A 26,639-nucleotide genomic window follows, 5' to 3' on the forward strand; every position below is an offset into this window, starting at 1 on the left:
GGTTCAATACCTTGCAACTGTGCCAGAAGCACTGTGTGTCCCTGGGATTCCCAGCTCTCCTCCCGCTGCGTGATAGACAGCATTTCTTTCTGTCCCGGGTGGCTCACCAGAGACTGGCCCATGAAACTGTTACTGGTCTCTCCATCAAGCTGTGCCTTGTTTGGCATTGCTCCAGGCTGCATATGAACAAATCCTGCCCCTGGAGACCACTGTCAATTTCGGGCCAGGCAGTCAAGGCGCTGTCCCTACAAACCTTCAGGAAAAGGTTTGATCACTACTATTAGAGAATCATCCTGCAAAATGCCGGGGGTCAAACAGCCTGCCCCAAGCCACCTGTTGTGGTGTTACAGTGGGATTCTAAAGGATTCAGTGGCCAGGAGGCTGGGTCACAAACCAAGCTGGCCATGGGCTGTCAGGAGTTTGCACAATTTGGGCTAATGTCTGAAGATGCTGAGGAAATAGGAAAATGGAAGAGGTTATTCTGGCTGCAGCGGCGTCCTTTCCTAACTGTGCAGTGATTGCAGATGCACCTGGCCAATGCCTCTGTTCTCGACTGTACACGCTGGGCTTCTCCGATGGCTGCTCCTATTAATCTTAAGTACAATAAAAGAAAGGGGCTGGGCAGGGGAGCTGTGCTATGAATCTGTTTTGCTAGCGCTCTGTGAGGGCAAGTGGCGCAAAGCAGCACTTTTCATAGTGGCAGAAGTCAGAGCCAGGATCCTCCCCCGGCCTGCACACCCTGCTCCTCCCTCGTCAAGAGTATGCACCATCCGCCATGCATGTCCTCACCCTCACACGTGCGTACACAAGCTTGCACGCACACCTTAGGGGGCTCTGTTTCGTAGTGTGACGGAGACTGCGACGCATCCCAGGATCTGCTTCATGTTTGGGGCAGTTTCTCATCTGCAAGCCTCCCGGAGAGAGGGACAGTCCCCATGAAGCCGGAGGGGAGGCTGTCGTCTTCTGATTTATTGTGTACGTGAGGGGCAAGGGAGAGGACACGCGTGTCCTTGCGGTTGCAGCAGAGGACTAGGAGACAGGAGTCCTGCGTTCAGTCCCCGGCTCTGCCGCTGCTGGGCTGGGTCACTGTAGGAGAGTCCCTCGGCTGTGCTGAGGATTTCATCTGTAAAATGGGGATGATGCTTCCCCCTGTGTTGTGTAAGGTTCAGTTCATTCATGCTGAAGGTGCAGTGGAAATTCTCTGTGTTCTAACGCCGCCAGTGCTGTGTCAGTAAACACGCAGGGGGTGTGGCAAGGCACGCACGTGCCAACAGAATGCGCCAGCCAGCCACAGAAATGCTCCCGGGGCCGGACGCAGGGGCAGACGTCATCTGCTCTGCAGTTGTGTTTGGGCAGCCAACAGCCTCCCCTCGCACCTTCCTTACAGGCGGCGAGCAGGGTGCGGGGCTTGCTTTCACCCGACAAAGGCGAAGCAGCCTCCAGTTTCTTGCCGTACCTGAATTTGTAGGCACATGTGCTGTGCCTCTGCCATTCCCTGTGCGATGCAGGGACTCAGCGGCACGGCAGGGTCCTGAACTTCATGACAGGCTGGCTCAAGACCAGTGGGTTCACTGGGATTAATGGAGTCGCCCCCAGGGGCAATGGTCTTGCGGCACATTGAGTTTAACCCATTCACTTCCCCACTGTTACAATGTATGAAGGATTCAGCCTCAGGGTCTGCGGAGCTCTGGTTGGAATTGGAAGGTCTCCTAGGGTATGTCTAGACTGCAGTGGAAACTGGGGCTCAGACTCAGGCTTGAGCCCACCCCACCCCCTTCTGTCTACACAGGAATCTCTCGAACTCAGACCTGGGGTCCTAGTTCGCTGCAGATATGGAGGGTTCAAACCCAAGTCAAGGACCTAGAGTACAAGCCAATTGTTTTGCAGTGTAGATGCAGCCCTCCCCCCCCCGCGACTCAGGTCCTGGGAGTCCGTCAAAAGTATCCCACAATCCATGGGCCAACTTCCTTTATCCTGTCTGTTCTCCTGCTTTCTGAGAAAGAGCTGGGTTCGGGGGTGAAGCCGAGTGGAAATGAAGCTCTTTTGCAGTAGGCGAGCATAGGCAGCGACATCTCTCAGTGCTGCTCAGAGGGAGAGGTTTAAGATTATACACCCAGATTTGCACTGTCTCCAGTTGCTCAGATAAACTGCGGGGAGGAGCTGTCTCTTCTGGCCATGCCCTGTAACTTACCAGGCCTGCGCTCACATTTCTGACTCTGTCACTGATTTCTCTTAAGGCTTTGTCTACACACAAAAGTTGCAATTGACTTAGTTAAAGTGGTGCAGCTTTTGTGTGTGTGGACCTTGTATCGGTTTTAAACTGGTTTTATCAGTTGAGCTTGTTTCTGTAAATTTACTGGCACAAGGCTGGTTAAATGACACAAGCCAGGTGGAAATAGTGTCCACACACCCAGTTGCTCCAGTTTAACTGAAACAGTATAAAATCACCCCATTAGTTAAACTGGTGCAAGTCAGTGCGTAGACCAGGCCTGGAACTCTCCCTACTTTTCATGGAGGGGTCTTAACCATAGGGGGTGAAATCCTCTGTTGTATTCCATATAGGTTCTTCTCCTGCCCTCATCACTGTTGTATTTTCCAGATGTGGATTAAGTGCCTAACATCTGTCACTTCTGGCTTGCTCGCTCTCATCCTCACCCCAGGGGGAGACTTGTATGTGCAGTGGAGTGTTTTGTTTTGGTAGGGTTTTGTTTTTAAACGTCCATGGTACCCTGTGTGTGCTGGAGAAGTTGGGTAGAGGGGCATCTGGCAGTTGGCATGGATGGTGTGGAGGTGGTTGTGATGGTCCTTTTTCCCGGTGGGAATTTGTTCCCCAGTTGCAAACGGGCCCTCAAGCGCTGTCTCCTGCACTGATGAGAGTTTTCCCACTGGCCCCAGTGGAGTCAGGATTTCATCCTTAACCATGCAGAGCTGCAACCCAGCTCCCTCCTGCAAAGTGTGTTAACGTAATCAGTACTCCTGGGTTCTGTCCTCTGCTTTGCCGCTGACTCACTGGGTGACCTCAGGCGGCATTGCAGGGAAGCGCATTAGGCTCCCTTTCCTGGGTGTGGTGACCAGAGATCCAGCTCTTTCTCGTGGTGCTCAGCACTGGGGACTGGAACCTGTGTTCCCCGGAGCCCTGACTCGCCGTGACGGATGCTTCGTGGTATAGTTACTAGGGCTTCCCTGCCTGTGCTTTTGGGCAAGGGCAACTTGCTGCGTTTCCTTTCATCTTTGCCTAGCGTTGAAGGGGGCATGGGAGGCGAATGGGGAGCAGTGCAGACAGTGCTCCGGGAGCCTGCTCTTGTCTGAGAAAGCTTCCTAGGAGCAAAGAGGGATGGGGGGAGCGGGGAGCCCTTAGCAATACACAGAAGGCCGAATGTTATTCAGTGCTCAGACCTAACTCCATGGGAGTGGGAGAGCTCCGGGCTCACCCCCTAGAGCAGTGGTTCTCAATGAGGGGTACGTGTACCCCTGGGGGTACGCAGAGGTCTTCCAGGGGGCACATCAATTCATCTAGATATTTGCCAGGTTTTACAACAGGCAACATAAAAAGCACTAGCGAAGTCAGTACAAACTCAAATTTCCTACAGACAATGACTTGCTTATGCTGCTCTATATACGCTGAAATGTACTCACAATGTTTATATTCCAACTGATTTATTTGATCATTATATGGTAACAATGAGAAAGTCAGCAAGGTTTCAGTAGTAGTGCGGCGGTGACACTTTTGTATTTTTAGGTCTGATTTTGTAAGCAAGTAGGTTTTAAGTGATGTGAAACTTGTGGGTACGCCAGACATATCAGACTCCAGAAAGGGGTACAGTTGTCTGGAAGGGTGAGAGCCACTGCCCTAGAGCACAGCTCCCATTGGTCTGTGTGTCACCAGACTCGCCTTCCTTCAGAACATGCTCCCACGAAAGCACTGTTCTTTAGAAGGAACGATTTCAAAGCCAGTCCAGGCTGCGCGGGCCCCTCCACTGGGATCACAGAGGGATGGGGTTTTGAAGGAGGCCAGTGAGGAAAGGCCACTCCTCTCCTTCAGCCTGTTAAACCTCCCTCTCCCCTCTCAAGAGCCCAGAGGAAACCTTCAAGTCCACAGGTTCCTAAAGGTTAATTAGCTGCTTAAAAGAGGCGGCACATTCCTCCCTTTGGTTTGCAGCCTGCTGTTACACGCTGTCCCCAGCCTAGGGTCCGGCACACGGTACCTCTGCGTATGCTAGGGTGACCAGATAGCAAGTGTGAAAAATCGGGACAGGGGGTGGGGGGTAATAGGAGCCTATATAAGAAAAAGCCCCAAAAATCGGGACTGTCCCTATAAAATCGGGACGTCTGGTCACCCTAGCGTATGCAGCACCTACGCAGGATGCCTCACTTGCAGCAGAGAGTCTGCGCTGCAGGGGACAAGGCATAATGGGCTGGCTCAACAGTATTCCACTCCAGGTCAGAATTTCAGCCCCCCTGCCTAATAGGAGAATGTCAGTGACTAGATCCGGAGCAATCTGGAGTGAGTCCTGGAGCTCATTTACCCCGGATGGCCAGGAATTTGTTTACACCAGGTGCGATCTGGAGCAAGTCCACTAACTTCCAGTGGTATTCCTCCAGGTTTTTGTCCTTGTAACTGAGATCAGAATGTGGCCCAAGCAAACACAGAGGTAGAAGAAGCCGCAAGCCATAACCTATCACCCTTTCCGGTTAGAAAAGCTCTTAGGGAGAAGCTTTCTCTGGGTCTCCCAGTGTGTTTTGTATTGTCCATCTACATAACGTATGGGTCCCCAGTGCAGGGACCATGTCTGTACTTACCATATAATAGCAGGGCACACTCTGGTTTCTAGTAGAGTTGATGTTGTAGGCCGAGATTTTTCAAAGCCATCCCTAAAGGATTTAGAGGCTCCATTCCTACAGAACCTAGGAGATTTAGATGCACAACTCCCACTAGGTAAGCATTGACAGTGTCACCACACGGAGCACCCGATCTCTCAGCATCATACACTCACGAGAGCCTCTCCCGCCGGCTGTGCTCAGCGGGTTTTGGGAGGCTGCTGCATGCATCCAAGAGTGAGAGCCGTGCCCCAGATGAGCAGGGATTCCGCTCCATCACTTCCTCCCTGCCCACCCAACTGGAGTGTGTCCTTAGCAGCATTTTTCCCTTACTAAAAAAAGCACAAGTTTCTTAATTGTTTCCTGCTGGAGTTGAAACACTGATGCCGAGACTGAAATAGAACCTCAGAGGAAATGCAATTGGAGAGAGAGGCTAGAGAGCAATTAGTATGGGTAGTCTGAGCTGACCCCCTACCCACATCCCCATCCTGTGCTCTGCTCCCTGGCCCACACCTCCCTGGCCCCATTACAGAAGGCCCCTTTTGTTGGGGTTATTTTATTATTTATTCCTACCTCATCCTCTGAATATAATCCCAGCCCCTCTTAGGAGGAAGAGGGGAGATGTCATTAGTGGCTGTGAACCACTCAGGGAGGGCAGTAAGGGAGGCCGCATAAGTAGCTAGATAGATGGAGAAAATGGCTCATATTCCCCTCTCAATAGGCTGCTGAAGGTACTTGTTTGCGATGGATGTACTGGGGGAGCATCTTTCCTGTTGAGTTAACCCCGCACTGCAGCATTTGAAGCATTAAACGCCTTTAACCTCTCTCCTGCCAATAAATGACAGTGGTGCCTTCCTGCTGCTTCTCAGACCTGTCCTTTCAGATGAGTCCCAGTTGGGGTTGCACTGGGGATGCATGCTTCTCCGTGAGAGGATCAGGCCAACGTTTTCAAACTAGGGTTCCTAAATCCACATGAAGGCATCTAAACAAGCGATCTGAGCTCCTGCGGTGCTGAGCTCCCGCCGCGCCCGCCGGCACCAGCAAAGGAAATGATAGAGGTGTCTGAAACTGCAACTGGGGCACAGGGCCGCTGCAGAATTAAATCTAATGGGCATTGGGCGCGTGGGGTGCTTCGCTGGGGTATACGACAGGGCCGACTTTGGCTTACTTGTTACCTCCACACATCAGAGGTTGGAAGCTCTTCTTAGCCCAACAGCTCCACTCATCCCACCCTTACAGCTAGATCCAAGGGGCAGAGGTTGTCTACACAGGGAAATTGTCCAGCATAGCTATTCTGGAATAGCTCGCTATGTGTCCGGAATAGCGTCCACATAGGGGAGTTATTCCAGAATAGCGATGCAGGTCAATTTCTCCCATGTAGACGAGGCCTCTCTCTCTGACTGATGTGTCATTTTTGGCTTCATTAAGCCCAGGCCTCTCTGTCCTCTACAATGCTTGTTTCTTGACCATCCTGCTAGACAGTGCTGCTGAAATCAGCGCTGATATCCCTCCTGCTGTGTTACTGAAGCAGAGCTCCCACCCCTCAGCCCAGGTGCCAATATTCCCTCCCCAGCGTCTGCATTTGAATTTCCCAAGTGGCTGCCAGACTTCCAAGTCTAGAGAACCTTCTTCAGTGAAAACATACATTGTTCTTCTCCCGCTGTCCCTGAGCCCTGTGCTCTGGGAGCCTCCATTCCGGCCCATGCCCCTCAACTGGCTCACAGTGCATCTGATCTCTGAAGATGCGTGGGGTGAAATCCTGATGCCATTGAAGTCAGTAGGAGTTTTACCATTAACTTCAGTCGGGTCTGGGTGTCACCCAGTGATTGGCACCTGTGTGTGACCACTGCCTAGCCTGGGTGAGAGCGCAACACTGCGAAGCCGATGCTGGAGTTGCTGCAGTCCACACTGGTGCTGCGCGCTCGTGTGGTGTACTAGGACTTCTGGGGCATAGCGTATGGTTCTTGGTGCTGCACTAAGCTGAACTCTTTTGCAGCGTATTCTGGGAGAAGTTGTCTGTTCACCTCCGGGAAAGTGGTCTTCACCCAGCAGCTTAGTAACCTGGTTCCAGCTTGGCATGCTCTCTCAGCTGGCAGCCCGCTGAGAGGACAATCTCCTGGATGCCAGATTTCTGGTAGCAGCACAGCAGGATTGGGATTTAAAGGCCTCACCAGTGTATAAGGACCGGTAGGTGACTTCCCATGCAGAAGCAGGGAGTCGGTAAATGGCAAGGAAGTATGGGCCGGGGGAATTGTGGGAAAGCATAGGCGGAGGAGCGGCGTCCAAGTTGCTTACCTTGCGTCCACACTGCTGAGCGGGGACGTTAGCAGCTCGAATGTTGGCAGCACCGGGCGTTAGCCTGTCTCACTGACAGGCCCACTAGGCCAGGTGTGAAGCACGACCACGCTTGAGCAAAAGGTTTGTGGGTGTGGCTGGGATTTGGGTTCGGAACAACGCTCGAGTGAGAACCCGAGTTAAGGCTGCAGTGAAGACAAGCACGTCGATTGTAAGCCTTGTGGGGCAGGGCCCATCTTTTCACTGGGTGCATGTTCAGCGACTAGCGGCACGGAGCTCTAATCCTGAATTGGGCTTCTGTGCACCAAAGCAAAGTCACCGAGCCAAATCCTCAGCCAGCGCAAATCAGCGTCACTCTTCTGAAGCCAGTGGAGCTGTGTGATTTATACCAGAGGGGGGTCTGGCCCACTTCTCCTTTGGCAGCTGGTAACAGGGGCTTCTGGAACCCCCTCGCCAACAGCATCCGGCTGGAGCCATGTCTTGTATGTGCTGTCGCCATCGCCCCGATGTTGTGTTTACGCCAGCCCTTACCTTCTCCAGCCTGTGCTTCTTGCCAAGCACATTATAAATCTTTCTGATGGAAAATTGCTTTCTTTTATTGGGTGTCTCGCCATTCAAGGTAATTGGCATCTGTTCATGCATCTTGGAGTTTCTATTTTTATCAGCTGCTCACATATCCACATGTAGCCACTCTGCCTCATTATCCTAGTCAGTTTCAGACCTAGTGCTTTTGTTTTTGTTGTTATTAGTATGTAGAGGGGAGATGTGGAGGCAATGATGAACAAGGCTATTCCCTCTTCAGCCAGCCTCCTGGCACCAGGCTTCCAGCCACAATCGCTTGGCTCCCTGCATCACCAGCAGAAGAGAGGGTGAGCGTGCAAACAGGTCCTGGCACCAGTAATGTGCCTCAGCCACCTGGTACATGACGTTGCTTACCTGAATAACTGGGTCCTTCCCCTAAAGACATGAATTTATGTAACTCTAGATCTGTTATGAGAAAACCAAAGAATATTGTCCCAGGCTTAGTACGCAGGGAAACGTTCCTTCTTCTCCTTGGCAAAATGCAGAATCACACGTGTTGGATCCTCTCCGCTCCTGAGAGCGGGGCTGTGGGGAGAGCTCAGAGTGCACTGTCATGGCTCTGGCCTGATGATCCTGGGCCTAGATGCCTTGTATCTGCGTATGGAGTTTAACGCAGGGGTTCTCAACCTTTTTCTTTCCGAGGCCCCCCCAACATGCTATAAATCTCCACGGCCCACCTGTGCCACAACAGCTGGTTTAAAACCAGAGCCGGCATTAGGCGGTAGCAAGCAGGGCAATTGCCTGGGGCCCCCTGCGAAGCTAAGTTCAGCTTCAGCCTCGGATGGCGGGGATCAGGGCCCTGGACTTCAGCCCCATGTGGTGGGGCTTTGGCTTTCTGCCCTGGGCCCCAGCAAGTCTAACACTGGCCCCCCCCGGCAGACCCCCTCACCCCCCCCCCCCCCCCCCCCCGCCGGGCCCCTGGTTGAGAACCACTGGTTTAATGGATGCTTGCAGGAGATAGGGGATGGTGAAAGAAGAGAGAATATCAAAAGGTGAAATGCAGCTTATTCCTGCTAAACAGACCTTGGTGTGCATGATTGTGTTTTCCAGGTTTGGGATAGAAACCTATGGGCACCTCTGAAATTTAGAGAGCTGTCTCCCGGGCCATCAATAATAGCTCCAAACAGCTTAGATCCTACTCCAACTATGATGCCAACTCTTGCCACTTTATTTCTAATGTTACTGGGTGTTTTTTCTTAAACCCCCAGCTCCTGGAGTCACGTGATTGTGAGTCTCAGCTTCCACTTAAAAAAATGTTTCTAGCCAATCTCATGATTTCTGTGGAGCTGGTCTCGGGACTCTTGAGCCCTCAGGGCGGGCAATACAGCTGCAGCTGCAGTCAAAACTTCATGTGTCTATATAAAGCCTGAGCTGGTGGGGGGGTCTGTGTGCCTGAGAATCACCCTTTTGGTGAACTTCCACTTTCTGGCTGTCTTGTTTAGGGGGAAATTGAATAATATATTTTTTTCTTCCTGTTAGTTTTATCAAGTGGCCAAACCCAGGGTGTTGTTTTTTTTAAGAGTTAATATCAGCTAAACTTAATTTTCTCTCCAGGTTTCTGTGTTTAAATGGCCATACTTAGCAAATCTACAGGAAATAAGCAGAACTTTGTCAATATCATCAAGTTACGCATGCCCAGGATGTGTTAATAATAAAGTTTTCCTGCAGCTGCTTTGCAGGAAATCTCTGTGCTAACGTGAGGTACTGGGGAAGTAAATAGGCCCCCCCCATTGGAATGAATTTAGCGTGTGTAACGTTTCATGTTGCAGAGAGATGCCCTATTTATCCACCGAACGGGTACAGCATAGACAGCAGCAGCATAAACATCCCTCACGCAGCTTTGCTATTGTGTCTCAGTGCTAGGACTGACTGGGTAGTTCAGCCTTTCAGTCTCTTTCACTCATTGCTGGCAAGGGTGCTGGCTGACCGTTAACTCATGAAGGCACTGAATAGCCACGCAGAGGTTCTGACGTCAGCCGGGCTTGAACTGGTGACAAGGGAAAGTTCTTGTCATGGAGAGGGGCTCGACCAGGCCTTCTTGACCACTCCCCAGACTGTTGCCAGGGAATCCAGGTGCTGGATCCTGCGTGCTGTAAGTCTCCAGAGTCAGAATAGGCACAATGCTTGGGCGCCACCCCCACTCGAGACCATAGCCCATGTGGCCACTGCCCAGGCCCCGGGTCCTCAGGTTCCCCCGTAGCTTAAACCCACCCTCTCCCTGAACTCCAGCCAGTGGTGTGAGCCTGTTTGGTTACAGTTTACCACATACAGACTTTGCACAGGGCTAGAACCCAGCATTGCTCTGTCTTTAATAGCACGAGAAACACACAGATCTGTACACAAATAATCAACCCTACACCTATTTCTCTGCCTCAATTTCCTCACCCCTCCAGTGCCTTCTTTGGATTCATCCATCCAGGTCTTTCTGTTCCATGTCTTGGGTTCTGAGACATGGAATCTTCTTGTCTCCGCTGACCTGGGCCAATCCGTCCTTTCCCCTCTCCTGCCTGAAATTCCTGTGTGTGTCTTTGTGAGCCTTCCCCCGACCCACCTAGTCTCTTTGGGTTTTAAAGGCTGGCATTGACACCTTGGTGTTTGTCTTCTGCTTGGTGACTTTCCACTCTCCAAACCCGGGGCCCTTGTTGAGGAAAGACGGAGAAAACTATTCCCAACTCAGGCACCCTCCTTAGCATAGCTATTGTTTGGTGAGAGTACAGTCATTAAGGTTGACAACTCTCCATTGTCCCTGGTCTGGGGAAGATGTGATGCAGACCTTGCCAGCCCTTGTGGGTTCCACGTTTATGCAGAAGCATTCAGCCATACAGCAGTTTTTATAGTAACAATTTCATAATGTCAACCAGCATTCATGACTTTTACAGACCGATCCTCCAAATCATCACAGCTCTGTACATCACTTCCAGTCCTCAGAGCTATCCCGCGCCTGGGAAATGTGGCCTGGGAGTCGTTTCCGATTGGAATTTGAAGGTTGATGCTAAAAACCCCATTAATGTTTTATATAAATTGCAGCAAGGGCAGGTGTTGTCTCGTTCCGAGAGCATACAGAGCCTGGCATGATGACCCTTGATCCCTGACTGGGGCCTCTGGGTGTTGCCGCAATACAAAATAATGTTGTTCTTTAGTCCAAGGAGCTCAAAGCGCTTTACAAGCATTAGTGCATTAGCCCTCACGCAGGGTACGTCTACGCTACCCGCCGGATCGGCGGGTAGTGATCGATCTATCAGGAATCGATTTATCGGACGTGATAAATTGATCCCTGATCGCTCTGCTGTCGACTCCGGAACTCCACCACGGCGAGAGGCGGAAGCGGAGTCGACGGGGGAGCGGCGGCCGTCGATCCCGCGCCGCGAGGACGCGAAGTAAGTGATTCTAAGTCGATCTAAGGCACGTTGACTTCAGCTACGCTATTCTCATAGCTGAAGTTGCGTATCTTAGATCGATCCCCCCCAGTGAAGACCAGGCAACAGTCTGGTTAGGGAAGTATTAACTCCATGTTTCACATGGGCAAATGCAGAGGCACAGCTTGGCTAAGGGACTTGTCTAGGGTCACACAAGAGCCAGGAGTAGAACCCTTCTGTCCACAAGCCCCGCCTTCCTCTCTGCCCCTGTGCTGTGGGAGAAGCCGTATCGTTTAAGTGTATTTACCTGCAGCGAGAGAGCTGCAGAACGCTGTGCACAGCTAAAAAGGACCGCACGACAATTAAGCAATAAAAATAGGACTGGGGGGAGGAAGGCAAGAAAAGGAATGAAATCTTCACACGCGCTGCGTGAAGCTTATTCATCAAAAACCCAGAGGGAGTCAGTTCTGAAGCTTTAGATTAATAGAAAAAGAGGTATGACAAGCAAAGACATCAAAAGATCTCGAAACCATCAGTGAGCACTTTCTTTGAAGATTTAGCTAGTCAGCAGGGAAGAAATGTGACAACGGCATTTAAGACAACAGGTAGGAAGGAACCTGGCGCAAACAGACAGCTCTTAAAGTCAGCATGTTGGCAGATGGGGTAGCGCTGAATGGGGAGGGAGGCCATTTATCTGTCTGTAGGGGTGTCTGTGTTTAATGTGTTGAGATTGAAGAAGAAGCAGGTACTTTTAACATGCCGTGTCGTGGCAAAAGATGCATCGGAAAGAAATTCCTGATTGTTTAGTGGCCTTCCTCTACATCAGCCTCACCTTACGCTGCAAGAGGGGGAGAAATAGGGCCAGAGCCTCAGCTGGCATAAATCGGTGCTGCACAACGTAAACCAGTGGAACTGCTGGTTTGCATCAGCTGAGTATCTGGCCCAGAAAGTTTTGCTAACTGACATGATGTAATAAGCTTCCTTAAAGGTAGCAAAAATACCCATAGATTCAAAGATTTTAAGGCCGGAAGGGACCGTTTGATCATCTAGTCTGACATCCTGTATATCACAGGCCACTGACTTCCATCCAGTTACCCGGGTTCGAGCCCGGTACCTTCTGGTCGGCTAAAGCATCTTCCAGAAAAGCCTCCAGTCTTGATTTGAAGACAAGAGATGGAGAATCCCCCCACTTCCCTGGTAGTTTTTTCCAGTGGTTAATCACCTTCACTGCTAAAAATGTGTGCCTTATTGAATTTGAAGTTGTCTGGCGTTAACATCCAGCCATTGGTTCTTGTGAGGACTTTCTGCAGTAGATTCAAGAGCCCTTTAGCAACAGGCATTTTCTCCCCAGGAAGGTCCTTGTGCACTGCAATCAAGTCCCCTGTGCTATAGAAACCAGTCAGCTTAAAATGAAAAAACTCAGAGGAAAAGACTCCAAATGGCTTAACCCTTGTCTGTCTTCTTTTCTCTTTCAGTTACAGAGAAGGAGGTTCAGCAGTGGTGAGTTCCCAGCCCCGTGTTTCTGATTCTTGCGAGCTCCCGGGTGCATGCAGCCGTCGAGTGACAAGTCAGTTCTCTCTGCTGCGTTGAGTGTGTGCACCTTGTGTAACCGTATGCGTGTGTTTGCCTCCGTTTCTTTTCAGAGTGGTATTGTCCGGGAAGCTGGCTGAACTGAGATGCAAAGGCAGGCGTCATGAGACAAAAGACTCATACACAAGTCATTTCAGGGCGTGGCTCCTGTGCCCAACAGTCTTTCCCATAATCCATTTCTGCCTCGTTCAGGCACCAGGCTCTGCATGCAGCTATTTGGCTGCCTGGTTCTTCTGTACTGAGGGCATGGCTACACTTGCAGCTGTAGAGCGCTTTGAGTTAAACTAGCCTTCGGAGAGCGCAGTAGGGAAAGCGCTGCAGTCTGTCCACACTGACAGCTGCAAGCGCACTGGCGTGGCCACATTAGCAGCTCTTGCAACGGCCACAGAGAGCAGTGCATTGTGGTAGCTATCCCAGCATGCAAGTGGCTGCAACGTGCTTTTCAAATGGGGGTGGGGTGGAGTGTGACAGGGAGTGTGTTGTGTGTATGTGGGGGGAGAGAGAGTGGGTTTTGGGGGGAGCTGAGAGCATGTCAGCATGCTGTCTTGTAAGTTCAGACAGCAGCAGACCCTCCCCCCCGCCCGCCTCTCTCTCTCACAGCATTTCACAGTAATGGTTGCTTTGTCTCGGAGCAGATAAGCAGCCGGCTGTCAGAAACAGAGCTTTCAAAGGGCATATCCGCATTCCTGCAGCGATTCCAAAACAATGACAAGAGTGGCCGCTTGACTTAAGGGGATTATGGGATGTTTCCGGAGGCCGATCAGAGCGCAGTAGTGCAACACCCTGTTCACACTGACGCCTGGGCGTTTCAGCCATGGCGCACCAAGCGTTAATCTTCTCGCCGAGGTGGAGTACCAGGAGCGCTCTCGCCCTGGAGTCAGAGCACTCTACGGGCCTTGCCAGTGTGGACGGGGAGTGAGCTAGGACACCCGGGGCTGCTTTAATGCGCTCTAACTCACAAGTGTAACCAAGCCCTGAGTATTAGTTCCTCACCTGCCCTTTGAAATCCACTGGGCAGGAAGTGTTTTCATGACTCAGGACCACCCTTGGGGTTCGGCTGCACTGCAATCCAAAGTGTGTTTGCAGCTCAGGAAGACACAGCACTGATAAAACCAGTCACGTAGATGTGATGACACTGGCTTCAGCAATGCAGATATGTACCCGGGGCTCAAGCTGTCCTGCAGTGGTTCAGCACCAACCTCAGGGCAGACTGTTAAGAAGCAGAGCACAAACCCCAAATTGGCTGTGAGTTCTCTACTTAGATTTCACCAACCAAGCATCAAGTGTAAACTCCTCAGGCCCTATAACGGCCTAACCACGGAGTCACAGACAGTCCTCTTGGGTACTCCGGCCTATCTTGTCAGCTAGGCAAGCTTGCCTTTGTGACAGATGGTCCCTTACACCAAAAATCACAACAACATTCAGGTTACTCCCAGTCCCAAGGACCAGTCACTTACCTCAGGTCAATTGCACCTTTGCACCTTTGATCTCACACTAAAGACAATATTTGTAGCCAGTCCTGTAACAAATTATCTAAAGGTTTATCAACTAGGAAAAGGAAATGAAAGTTATTTACAAGGCTAAGGCTGGTAAACATACGTACGCACAAATGAGGATAAGCAAGCTCTACGTGTCCTTTAGGGCTAACCCAGGCCAAGCACTGGAGATCTTCTGTTTATGCTTAGTAACCCTTGCCCCTCAGAGTCCAAGCAGCGTAAAAGATACAGTTCCTCTTGTTAGGGCTTTTTATTCCTTCCCCACTTCTGCTTCCAGTTGCTAATTCAGTTGGGAAGCATTCACTTGCATGTCTTCTCTTCCCGGGGCCGGGGAGAGTCTTTTGTCCTCTGACGTTCCACAAAAGTTCATCTGGTGTTGCTGGGCCTTCCTTTGTTGGGCAGGAGAGAACACCTCCTGGTGGAGACTTGTACTTCATGTGGATTCATGTCTCTTTCCTCTCTGGTGGTATGCATAGTTACAGAGGCTTACAATGCAAATGTTTCAATATTACCTTACAATATGGGAGACAGATGTTGTAAGTGAGATTAACGCCTGCAGCAACTTACAAGCATTCAGCAAAGCCTAAACATTAAGCACATTTTTGTAGCTCTAATACCTGTTTTAACAATACTAACACACAGGTGAGCCAGACTAATTCCAGCCATGTGTTTGTCAGTATCCAAGTGAGGCATGGGCACCTTGGCATAAGCTGGCACCTGGTTTGCCAGCATCACACTGGATTCCAGGGGGGCTTCTACAGCCCACACTGATCTCCACGCCACTGCACCTACAGTGCCATTTTTATTGGCGGTAGCTAGATTCAAGCTAGCGCGGGTACGTCTGACCGAGCTGCAGTCACATTTTGGATTGCAATATAGGCCTACCTCTGGCCACAGCAGGCAGACACCACGGGGCAGGCTGCCCAGCGGAACGACCTTTTGCTACGCTGCAGAACCAAATGTGATGGCAACGTTAGCCGGGGTTGGTATCAGAAGGGGGTCTCAGTTTGCAGAGCCCACCCACCTGGTCCTCCCCTCCCTGTCAGGTTGCATGCGATGCATTGTGACATAAAGCCCTGAAGATCTGGGGGCTCTGGGAGATGCAGAGTCTTTCTAAGAGCAATCTCCATGGCTTAATAGCTGGATAATGCTGCATGTTAGGCAGCCTCAAAACTCCTGGAGGGCGGCATAAATAATGGAGCGGCTTAAAATAAAAAAAGCTGTAACCCGTGTTTGCAGGTTTTCTCTGCTGCAGTTTTCCAGATAAATGAGCTTTGCCTCCAAAGCAAGTGCTGACATTGATGCTGTTACACGCTCACCTCTGCGTTCGAACAAGCGCCGGAACCTTTCTGAGGCTGCCCGGGCATGAGAGACAGTGACAAATGTGAAGGGAGAGCGAGCGTTTCTTAACACCACTCCTGTGGTGCAGCGCCAGCCATAAATCCCGTGCTGGCTGTGCTAGTTCTGCACATCGTGTTCCAGCGCGCGTGGTGTGCGGCGATGCTTGTGCCTTTCCACCTCCACGAGCATCACGTGCAAGAGCCCGTCGCTCTTGGCTCTGGGTAAAGGTGAAAAATCAAATTCCATCTGCTTCCAGCAGAAGGAGGAAATGGAACGAAGTGATCAGTGAAAAATGGAGCTTGCCAAGCCCTGTCTTAGCACCCTCTCTAGCTTTGATGGGTTAGCTCCTGCATGGAATAAATTCCAGGCACTGATTCTCCAGCAGCAATCAGAAACCATCCCATCAAAGCCAGAGACGGTGTAGATGGGTGTAAAAGCAGAGCAAGCCAGAATAGAATCTGGCCCATTACCTTGGCATTTCTTTAAATGCCTGTAACATGTTGGTTATGGCAGCTGGCTCATCAGCAGACTATCTTGAAAACCCACCTAAATTACGCGATGCAGCCTGACTGGTGTGTGCGGCATGCTGAATTTGGTCCAGCAAGGAAAAGAGCTTTTCTTGTCCTCTTAAAGACAGCGCAGCGTGCGGATATCCCACCCTTTTCATTTTGCCGGTGGTCATGGCAAATGAAGTCTAATGCGGATGAGAATCAAAGTTCAGGAGCTTCAGTTGGAGAGTGAGTGTGGTGGTGTGTCTCTTTAATGAAGGTGATACGTGCACCCCTGGGAAACGATCTTGCTTTTTATAAGGCCCCTCAGCATCCTGGTATCTGAGCACAGAAGCCATGAGAGGTTGTGCTTTGCATGGGGCAACCAGATCTCCTGGTTAGCAGGATACCAGCACCCTTACTGCAGCATTTGGCTTGAAAGGATTATGACCATAGCCCAGGGGGCAACATTTGAATATTCCTTTGAGCGTGGGCCTCAATCCTCCAGCCCTTACTCTTGCAAGCAGTCCCATTGAAATCAAGGGGGACTCGGCTTCTGGATAAGGGTAACAGGATCAGGACCTTGGTGCAGCCCTTCCACTGTGGCAATTATTCTAGGCTGAGGATGGGGGAGGAAAGATGATGAGACCTAATTTTCAGAAGTGCTGAGCGCCTGCAGCTCCCACGGACATGAAATGAAGTTGAGAATGCTCCGGAGCTCTGGCAGTCAGCCCCGGTGTGTGCACTGAAAGCATGTTGGTGGAAAAGGCCTTGTTTTTCTGTTTTTACAAACTCTTGCATCCTGCTGAGTGGCTTAAAACTCAACAGATATTTCGCCATGTATAGCAGGAAGAATTCTGTTCCAGTGTCACGCCAGCCAAATTGGATTATGGTAATTCAGTTCTCAGTAGCATTCAGCAACCCATTGTGCTTCCAGAGCTGGGGAGAATTCCTTTTCTGAGATTTCCTTTGGACTGGGATCGTGGGATTTTCATTTCATGCATGGGGCAGATTAAGGACAAGGCATCTGGACACTAAACAAAATACATCCCGATGTGATGTTTCTCAGCAAGGCGATTATCCATTGTGTGCCCATTATATCTATGGAGCCCTGTGTGCCCCATATCTGACTGTAAATAATAACATTTGTAATCTCAGTGGAGAGCAGAGAAACACAATTAAAGTGCACTTCAGTTTCCAGCATGGTGTGTTATCTTTAGTGAAGCGCTCTTGTATATTGAGAGAGACGATAAACGGGAGTTCATGCTTTGTAGACTAATGGCTCAGCTTGTTGATCTGACATTGGGCCATTCCGCTCCTGAGAGCACTAGTTAAAGCTTGTCTACCCGGGAAGTTCTTCCAGAATGAGGTAGAGGGTGAATGTAAAGGGCTATAGTTATTCCAAAATAACCATTGTGGGAATTGCTGGTTCTGCAGTAGCTGTTCTGGGTCAGGTTCCCAGTGGAGGCGCATCCTTAGATTCGGGGTGCTCTTAGCCAAGAGGTTTGAGCATTGGCCTGCTAAACCCAGGGTTGTGAGTTCAATCCTTGAGGGGGCCATTTAGGGAACTGGGGTAAAAATCTGTCTGGGGATTGGTCCTGCTTTGAGCAGGGGGTTGGACTAGATGATCTCCTGAGATCCCTTCCAACCCTAATATTCTATAAGAGAGAACTCTTCTTGCCCTGCAACATGGTGAAATGTCTCCTCCCAAAAATAATCAACAAAAGAAAGAGCTGGAAAAAAGGAAGTTAGTGTGATTCTGCCATGTAGATCCATGTTCATTACGTTGATGGCTCCTGAACAGAGGTACTCATTGGGGGCCCAGGTTCTGCCATTCCTATTCACAACGGGTAGGACTAGAGCTGGTCAAAAAAACGGGAAAGTTTTCCATGACCATTTTTGGTGTAAAATTCATCCTCTGGGTTTTTTTGGTAGATATTTGAACTTTTGGGGACAAATTAAAAGTCGGAAAATGTTGACCAGCTTTAGGTAATACCTCCAATGGGGCTGCTCATTGGTACCACTGGATGTGAAGTGAGGCTGGCAGGATCAGATCCCTTACCAATAAAAAGTTGGCTCCTCTCAAACTCAGCCTGGCATCTGAGAGTCAAGCTGGGTTCTTTCTAGTTTATACATAATCTCCAGCAATTCCTCACACCTGCATGATGCTTTTGGCTTCAGATTACATCTCCCGTGATACCTTCACAGACTCCTTCCCTTCCAGCTTCTGCAGCCCTGCACAAGAGTAACTGAGGGCAGAATTTGGCTTCCTTAGCAATCCTGTTCAGGATGCTTGAGAAAAGATGGAATCCAGATCCCTGTCCTGTAGCTGTGTTAGTTCTGCGTAACTATTCAAAGAGAAAAGGAGCACGAAACTGATTTTTGTCACAGAAGTAACTAGCCGTGAGCCCATATGCAGGGATCTGCTGAGGAAGTAGGTGTCATTTTTGCGTAGGCACTTTCCAGAGTAGAAAAGTGCTATAAAGCTTCTTAACAAACAGATGCCTTTAAAGGCAGCATGTCGGAGTTAAGCAGCAGGAATCTGGCTGTTTGCAGCTGCTTCTGTCTGTGCACTCAATGGGGCAGTCAGTGGAGGGTTTGGAGGACGCGGGGAGAACTCAATATGCCAGAAAGCTATAAAGCAACACTGTCAAAGAGTCTCCCGTGCACACCACCTGCACTGGATCCGCTGTCACTGGAAGTCTTGCAGAATGACTGTCTGGTTTAGAGCGTGCTGGCATCCTAGGGGAGATGCAGGTATTCACTGCCTCTGAAAGTCAGGCCTTGAGTACTTTACAGTCAGGCACCCAAATCAAGTCACCTCAACCAAAGGGACCTGACATTCGGAGGTGCTGAGCTTTTGCAGCTCCCGCTAGAATCCGTAGGGTTCAGTATCTCAAGAGCTTAGGTGCCTAGGCCTGGCTTTAGGTGCTTGATGTTTAAAGCCCCTGTGTTTGGAGGTAGTGTTAGCAGTGGGCATCACAAAGTAGCATAGTTGAAATGCAGATACATAGTCAATATTCCTAAGTTCAGATACAGAAATGACACAGGCATACACATTGGATAATCGCATTCAGTAAATCATCACCTTTCCAGTGATATCTCACGTGAGCCATCTTGCATAAAGTATATCTCAGTTATGTCATATTCATATCGTAAGCATATTTTCATAAAGAATGTGGACTGACACGTCACACTGGTGTCCAAAGTAGCTGGGCTTTAAGGTAGAATGGGCCTTGTGCTCATGCTCTGAATGGAATGTGGTGTTTAATTCTTGATTGCACAAGATTTAATAGCTGTTCGATAGAGTCCCCCATACTATCAGTGATTACTTTGCCCATGAAAGAGGAGTGTTAGGAAGGCAGAGGTTGCTTGGGGGTTCCGCTTTGAAGTAACTTTGCAGGTGTATAGCACTCCATGTGTTTAAGGTGCTGTGCTAAACGTTAACCTGCGGGAGGTGAGTGAGCCTCATTCCCATTTTACAGATGGGGAAACTGAGGCACGGGGCTGAAATGACTTGTCCAAGTGAGTCATTGGCAGGGCCAGGGATTAGAATCTGGGAGTCCAAATCCCATGTTCCTTCCTGTAGAGCACCTGCCTCCCAAATACAACTGATCCAGATGCATTTTGTTCTTAAAGGACCCTCGTCACCCAAGCTTCCAGCTCTGGTACATAGGAACATAAGAATGGCCATACTGGGTCACACCAATCTATCCATCTATCTCCGTATCCTATCTTCTGACAGTGGCCAGTGCCAGATGCTTCAGAGGGAATGAACAGAATTTATCAAGTGATCCATCCCTTGTCATCCAATCCCAACTTCTGGCAGTCAAAGATTTAGGGACACTTAGAGCATGGGGTTGCATCCCTGACCATCTTGGCTAATAGCCATTGACGGACCTATCCTCCAGGAACTTATCTAATTCTTTTTTGAACCCAGTTATACTTTTGGCCTTCACCACAGCCCTTGGCAACAAGTTCCACAGGTTGACTCTGCGTTGTATGAAGAAATACTTCCTTATGTTAGTTTTGAACCTGCTGCCTATTAATTTCATTGGGTGACCCCTGATTCTTGTGTTATGTGAAGGGATAAATAACACTTCCCTAGTCACTTTCTCCACACCAGTCATGATTTTATTGCTCTCTGTCATATCCCCCCTTGGTCATCTTTTCCAGGCTGAACAGTCTCAATCTTTCATTTCTCCTCATACAGAAGCTGTTCCATACCACTACTCATTTTTGTTGCCCTTCTCTGCACCTTTTCCTATTCTAATATATCTTTTTAGAGATGGGGTGACCAGAACTGCACTCTGCATTCAAGGTGTGGACATGCCATGAATTTATATAGTGGGATTACGATATTTTCTGTCTTACTATCTATCCCCTTCCTAATGGTTCCTAACATTCTGTTTGCTTTTTTGACTGCCACTGCACACTAAGCAGATGTTTACAGAGAATTATCCACAGTGACCTCAAGATCTCTTTCTGGAGAGATAACAGCTAATATAGACCCCATCATTTTGTAAGACTATGTTTTCCAATGTGCATTACTTTGCACTTATCAACATTGAATTTCATCTGCCATTTTGTCACCCAGTTTTGTGAGATCCATTTGTAACTCTTCGCAGTCTGCTTTGGACATACCTATCTGGAGTAATTTTTTATCGTCTGCAATTTTTGCCACCTCACGGTTTACTCCTTTTTCCAGATCATTTATGAATATGTTGACTAGGACTGGTCCCAGTACAGATTCTTGGGGGATCCCACTATTTACCTCTCTCCATTGTGAAAACTGACCATTTATTCCTGCGCTTTGTTTCCTATCTTTCAACCAGTTGCTGATCCATGAGAGAACTTCTCTCGTATCCCATGACTCTTACTTTGGTGTTAGACTTTGTCAAAGGCTTTCTGAAAGTCCAAGTACACTATATTGACTGATTCACTCTCGTCCATATGCTTGTTGACACTAGGGTGACCAGATGAGAGGAAAAAAATATCGGGACACATGGGGGGGGGGTCCCACCGGCGGAGCAAAACAAAAACAAAAACAAAAGAATGCTGCCGGCGGAGCGAAATATCGGGACAAATTGGTTGGGACGCGGGACAAACACCTAAATATCGGGACGGTCCCGATTTTATCGGGACGTCTGGTCACCCTAGTTGACACCCTCAAAGAATTCCGATAGATTGGTGAGGCATGATTTCCATTTACAAAAGCCATATTGAATTTTCCCCAACACATCATGTTCATCGATGTGTCTGACAATTCTGTTCTTTACTATAGTTTCAACCCATTTGCCTGGTACTGAAGGTAGGCTTACCAGCCTGTTGTTACCAGGAGCGCCTCTGGAATCTTTTTAAAAATCAGTTTTCTTTGGATCAGAGCCCAGCATGCTGCGGACGGAGAGAAAAAGCACAGATATGCTTTAGGCTTTTGAAGGAAAATCCCTGAAGACACTTTTTCTTCATTCCCAGGAGGTGCCTAGTCTCCTTGGTGACAATTAAGGCTAAGATTTTGTTGTGGTTATTTTTAGTAAAAGTTACGAACAAGTCATGGGCAATAACCAAAAATTAATGGGAACTCGTGACCTGTCCCTGACTTTTATTAAAAATAACTATGACAAAATGGGGAAGGAGGAAGGTCCAGCACCCACTGCTGCTGGGGCTCCAGGGTCCCCCCTCCCCCACATGGCTGAGAGCATGGGATCCCCCCTGCCGCCAGCAGCAGCTTGGAGCTGTGGGGTCTGCCCTGGGCAATTGGGATCTGCAGGGTTCCCCCCTGCGCCCCCGACAGGACTGGAATCTGTGGGCTCCCCCTGCCACCTGCGCTGGCTGGGAGCTGTGGGGTCCCCGTGCCGCCCACCGTTTGGAGCTGCGGGGGTCCCTACTGCCCATGGTGGCAGCTTGGGGCTACAGGGGTCGTCGTCGCCCATGGCAGCTGGGAGCTGTGGGGTGAGAGGGGGAGGCATCGGCTGACAACTCCCGCTCCACCACCCAGGGCTGAAGCAAAAATGTCACGGAGGTCTCTGGAAGTCATGGATTCTGTGAGTCTCATGACCTCCATGATAAAATCTTAGCCTTAGTGACAATCTATCCCAGACTGTATTGCTGTGGGCTTGATGCGCAGCTCACAGGTGAGTCAGGCGTGGGTTAAGTAGGCTCCCTGGCGCTCTCCAGTGTAGCCCCTCAAAGCATGAAAGACTGGGACAGGGAACTTTATTTGAGGCGTTGCAAATGACCTGGCTTCTTTTGTGTGTGGGTTAGAGATCCAGGCTCTGTCCGAAGCAGCGAGTCGGCGCGCATCGGGACATCATGCTGTCGTACTTCGGTGCAGGGCGGTTAATCAGAATTCAGTGCACTCAGCCGCCACAGAACAAAGGGACTGCAGTGCAGTGGGAAGCGCTGAGAATTTCAGGGGCTTGCCTTACAGGAGAGCTTTCACCATCCGATACATGGCGGAGCTGTGCCCAAAATGAGCTGCAGTTTATTCAGCTCGGTACAAAGGCCTCCTATCTCCTCAGGAGCCGCGCACGAGGCTGAGCTATAAAATCCCGCCTTCTTGCGCCATTTGTAACCTGCTCCAGGCAGCAGGGCCTGCCAAGGCATGAGTGAAGAGGGGGCTGGGCAATGAGAAACCACAGGCTTTTATTGAGCCCTGAACGTGAGTAACAGCCACACTTGCCAATTTTGGTGCCTAATCTGGCCCCACCCTGCCCCCCGGGCCTGGGTTCAGAGGGGTTGAGTGCCCACAACTCACATTGACTTCAGTTGGCGTGGTGGATGCTCAGCGCCTCTAAGCAGCAGACCCCAGCGTGTGTCCGGCAAATAATTTTGACCTAAAGAATTCGAGCTACTTAAAACTGGGTTAGTGGGTTTGCAGTAAGTCAGTCCCCTTTTCTTTGGTTGTGGAACAATTTTGAAATTCAATATTGTTCAGCCATTTCGTGAGCCTGCATGAGGCTGCAGTGTCAGAGGAATAATATACTGCAACTCTGCAATAGCCTAGAAAAATGATTCCTGGAACATTATAGAATTTATTGTTAAATAAGATTGTCCTTTCCTTGGGGCAGGGACTGTCTGTTCTGTGTTCACACTGCACCTGGCACAAGAGGGTCCTGGTTTGTGACCATGCTACATACTGCTATGTAGCTGTTCCTATATGCTACAGTAATAGGAATAATAATTGTGGTGTCTTTTTAGTGTTGTGTGTTTAAAATGCTTTGTATTAGTGCCCAGAGCTGGGAATAGCCAAATATAAGTGGAAGACATTTGCAGGTCTATAGCACCTTCCATATGAGGACCCTAAAGCGTATTACACGTGAGTGAATTAGGAGAGCATTGTTCTCAATTTACAGATGGGTAAACCGAGGCACGGACAGACTAAGGGCTTGTCTATATAGTGGGGTCATGTGCGCTACAAGGGTGTGGTTTCTAAAGCGGACTAACATGGGGTGCATTAATTGGTCCGTGTCTACCCTGCTGGTGCACACTAAGAGTTTTCCCTAGTGCGCTTTAACACAGTGCTGTTTGAAACACCATTATGTTATAGTGCACTAGAGAACTTTTAATGCAGAGTCTACACGGACCAATTAATGCACCAGACATGAGTGTGCTTTAGAAGTCACACTCCTGTAGTGCTCATGGATGCTCCAGGTAGCCATACCCCAAGTCACTTACCAATACTCACACCTCAAGTCCAAGGCCCGCCAACTTTCTCCCTCTCCAGTCCAGTGGGCACTAGGTCAGGCTCCTGCTCCCACTGGCTCCTAGCGCCTGGCTGTTACTGAAGAGCTAAAGCAAATAGTACAAAGAGCTTAAGGGGAGCAGGGGGCCCTGCAGAAGCACTCAATGTCGGCTAACTCTACTCCCGCTGCAGGCAGTAGGAAAGCTCCCCTATGCTCCAACGGGAGCAGAGATTGGCCACCACTGAGCACTTGTGAGAGTCCAACCCTTAAAGTGGTCGGAGCCCATCCGACCTACCAGGTTTTTATATTGGCGTCCATCACTGTGGTGTCTGAGCCTTGACCTGGCCTGTGTAATAATCAGTGTGATAGGTGCTCTTTGCTTTCTTGATTCAGAAACTCTTGAGCAAGTGGGGTGGGGTAGATGGGAGGGGGGCACCCTTAGGTTAGAAATTCTCGCTGTCTGCCTCTGTGAAAGACTGATCCCCCGGAGGTCGCTCAAACGCTTGTTTAATGTCGCTAGCTGAGCTGTCCTCACCGTGCTGGGTTTGTGCATCCCGGCATCCATCCCTAGCAGCCCTCTCTGATCGCATCCGCTTCCCTCACTGCAGCGTGCAAGGCAATAGAACGGAATGGGGAGGTGAGACTGGCCGAGCGACAGGCGGGCGGCACCGAGACGCAGCGCTCGTGCAGGTTATGCCGCAGCCCCCGGCCGCCCTTCCGAGCTGGACTCGAGCGCCTTTTCGCCCCTCACGTAGCTTGTGTCAGGAGGCATCGCCGGTGAGGGCGTGGTGGCGCCTTCTCCCTCCTCCACTCTTCATACAGTGACTTTGCAGCTCAGGGCACCGCAGTGGCTTCTGCCTGCCTAACTTGAGTGGGTGCAGAGTGCAGAGCAAGCCGCCAGCTAGTCCTAGGGGAGGAAAACCCAGAGAAACATAAAGCCAAGCTGTGGGGGAGGAGAGGAGAGACATGAGAGAGGAGGAGAGGGGGAATGAAGAGAAACCTGTCTATCTTTCAGGCACCATCAACGGGAGGCTCTGTAGAGTTAAGGAGTCTTTTAGGGTGACCAGACAGCAAGTATCAAAAATCGGGACGGGGGTGGGGGGTAACAGGTGCCTATATAAGACAAAGCCCCAAATATCGGGACTGTCCCTATAAAATCGGGACATCTGGTCACCCTAGTTGAACTCCGCTCTTACTCAGCCTCTTCCTAGCACAGTTTGTCCAGCCAAAGCGAATGGGTCCGAACTGGGTTAGCACAGCTGGGCTCTAGCCTAGGTTGTTGTTATTCATAACAGGAAGGGGTGTCACGGGCCTCTGCATGTTGGTTTACTCTCCTCCTGTCCCAGCAATTGCAGGGTCCCCCTCTCCACACAGCTCTTGCTTTGGGGAAGAGAGCCACAGGGGGACCTCCCGCCCTCCTCTTTAAAGGAGATGTGACAGCTTGACTGCAGTGTCAGTGGGTTGTTACAACAGCTCAACCTGCTGGGGTAGAATGTCAAAATAATCAGGGGTGGGGTGGGGAAGATCCTCCCCCCCACAAAAAAAAAATTCAAGAGAGCACAGCTTCCTAGTCTGCTTCCCACCAGCAAACTGGCTACGCCTGGAGCACTGCACGGGAGCGGCCAGCTTGCTGTGCATGTCCGTGGAGCATTGAGAGCGGAGAGTCTGACACCTCGGCCATACCCCGGAGCTGGAGGGCTGCACCTCATTTGCATTGAAATGAGTATTTTTTGTGCGTCGGAATTGAATGCACCCAGCCATGTTAGCTTGTGCTGCACTGGGCTCTCCCTTGCCTTGGCAGGAGAAGGGAAATCACTTGTTTGCCAGCAGGGAAAAAAAAATGCAGCTGATTATCTTTGCCTTCCTCCCCAGCTCTCTGAAGTGCGTGGCCATGGCCACATTTTTAGGACTGTGTGTGGGTTCCATGTGGCTCTTGGGCTATGTAGAGCCACACCCTGCTGAGGGGTCCGTGTACCATTCAGTGGAGGGGATCTGAGTGCATTGTTCATTTCCAGCCTTAATAATGCAGGTTCCGGCCTATTTCGAGGGGGAGGGGGCTTAGAATAGCGCAACGCTTTGCTCTTCTAAAGCCCCTTTCAACCAAATTGCTCAAAAATCCTTTACAACCATGAGTGCTCACCACCCCCTGCTTTGAGACCAGGAACTATTACCACCCCCATTTTACAGATGGGGAAACTGAGGCACAGTTCACCAAAGCAGTAAATTCATTGACATGGAAAGGAATAGAAGCCATGAGTCCTGATTGGCAGTTCCTGCTGTTCCAGCCACTAGAGCTTCCCCCTCTTTGTGCTTCATTGAAGAGGATCCGCAGAGCCCACTGACATGCAAATCACATGTGTGCTCAGCCTGGGCGAACCTTTCTGCACATCCAGATTGGCCAGTGAGAGAAGTGGCCAGGATCAAGACTTGGAACTAAGGGCTGGGAACTTCTCCCATGGGAGAGCAGAGATCATGAAGGGTTGCCAATTTTGGTTGGATGTATTCCTGGAGATTTCATCACGTAACACTCTTTACTTAAAGATTAATCTTTAATTCCTGGAGACTCCAGGACAATCCTGGAGGGTTGGCAACCGTATAATAGGTTATTTCCGCAGCATACTCTGTGGCGCTTGGATCGTGCTCCAAACTCTGGGCTCCCTGGAATGGGGCCAGCGCTGGAACAAATGCACATCTGCTATGACAACATGGCTGAAGTGACCAGCCATCTAAAATAAAACTGGATTTTGCACTTAGGAGCTTCCTGTATCGAACTGCAGAGAAAGGTCTCCCCGAGTCCCCCTCCCCTGCAATCCTTCTGGCTGTCTGTGGGCTATAGGGGTTGGCTTACTGATGAGAAATGGCAGATCTTCCCGCCCTTTCCCCCAGGGAAATCGCTCTCTTTCCCATTGTAATCTGAACCCTTGTGGTATGTGACTGCCTTGTTATTTCAGACTCCGCTGCTGAGGTTGTGAATGGAGCAGGAGTGTC

The 26,639-nt window shown here is 50.1% G+C and overlaps 1 protein-coding gene across 2 annotated transcripts in view; it reads left to right on the top strand.

Moving 5' to 3' along the window:
* Positions 1–26,639, top strand: part of NCS1 (neuronal calcium sensor 1) — a 109,979-nt gene that overhangs the window by 50,385 nt on the left and 32,955 nt on the right. For both annotated transcript variants that reach the window (XM_024193035.3, XM_024193034.3), the window contains exon 3: positions 12,527–12,551. In XM_024193035.3, the coding sequence (XP_024048803.1) occupies positions 12,527–12,551 (25 nt within the window). The remainder of the gene's footprint in view (positions 1–12,526; positions 12,552–26,639) is intronic.

Source organism: Terrapene carolina, unplaced genomic scaffold (assembly GCF_002925995.2).
Source record: "Terrapene carolina triunguis isolate 2854851 unplaced genomic scaffold, T_m_triunguis-2.0 Scaffold238, whole genome shotgun sequence".
Taxonomy (NCBI): Eukaryota; Metazoa; Chordata; order Testudines; family Emydidae; genus Terrapene; species Terrapene triunguis.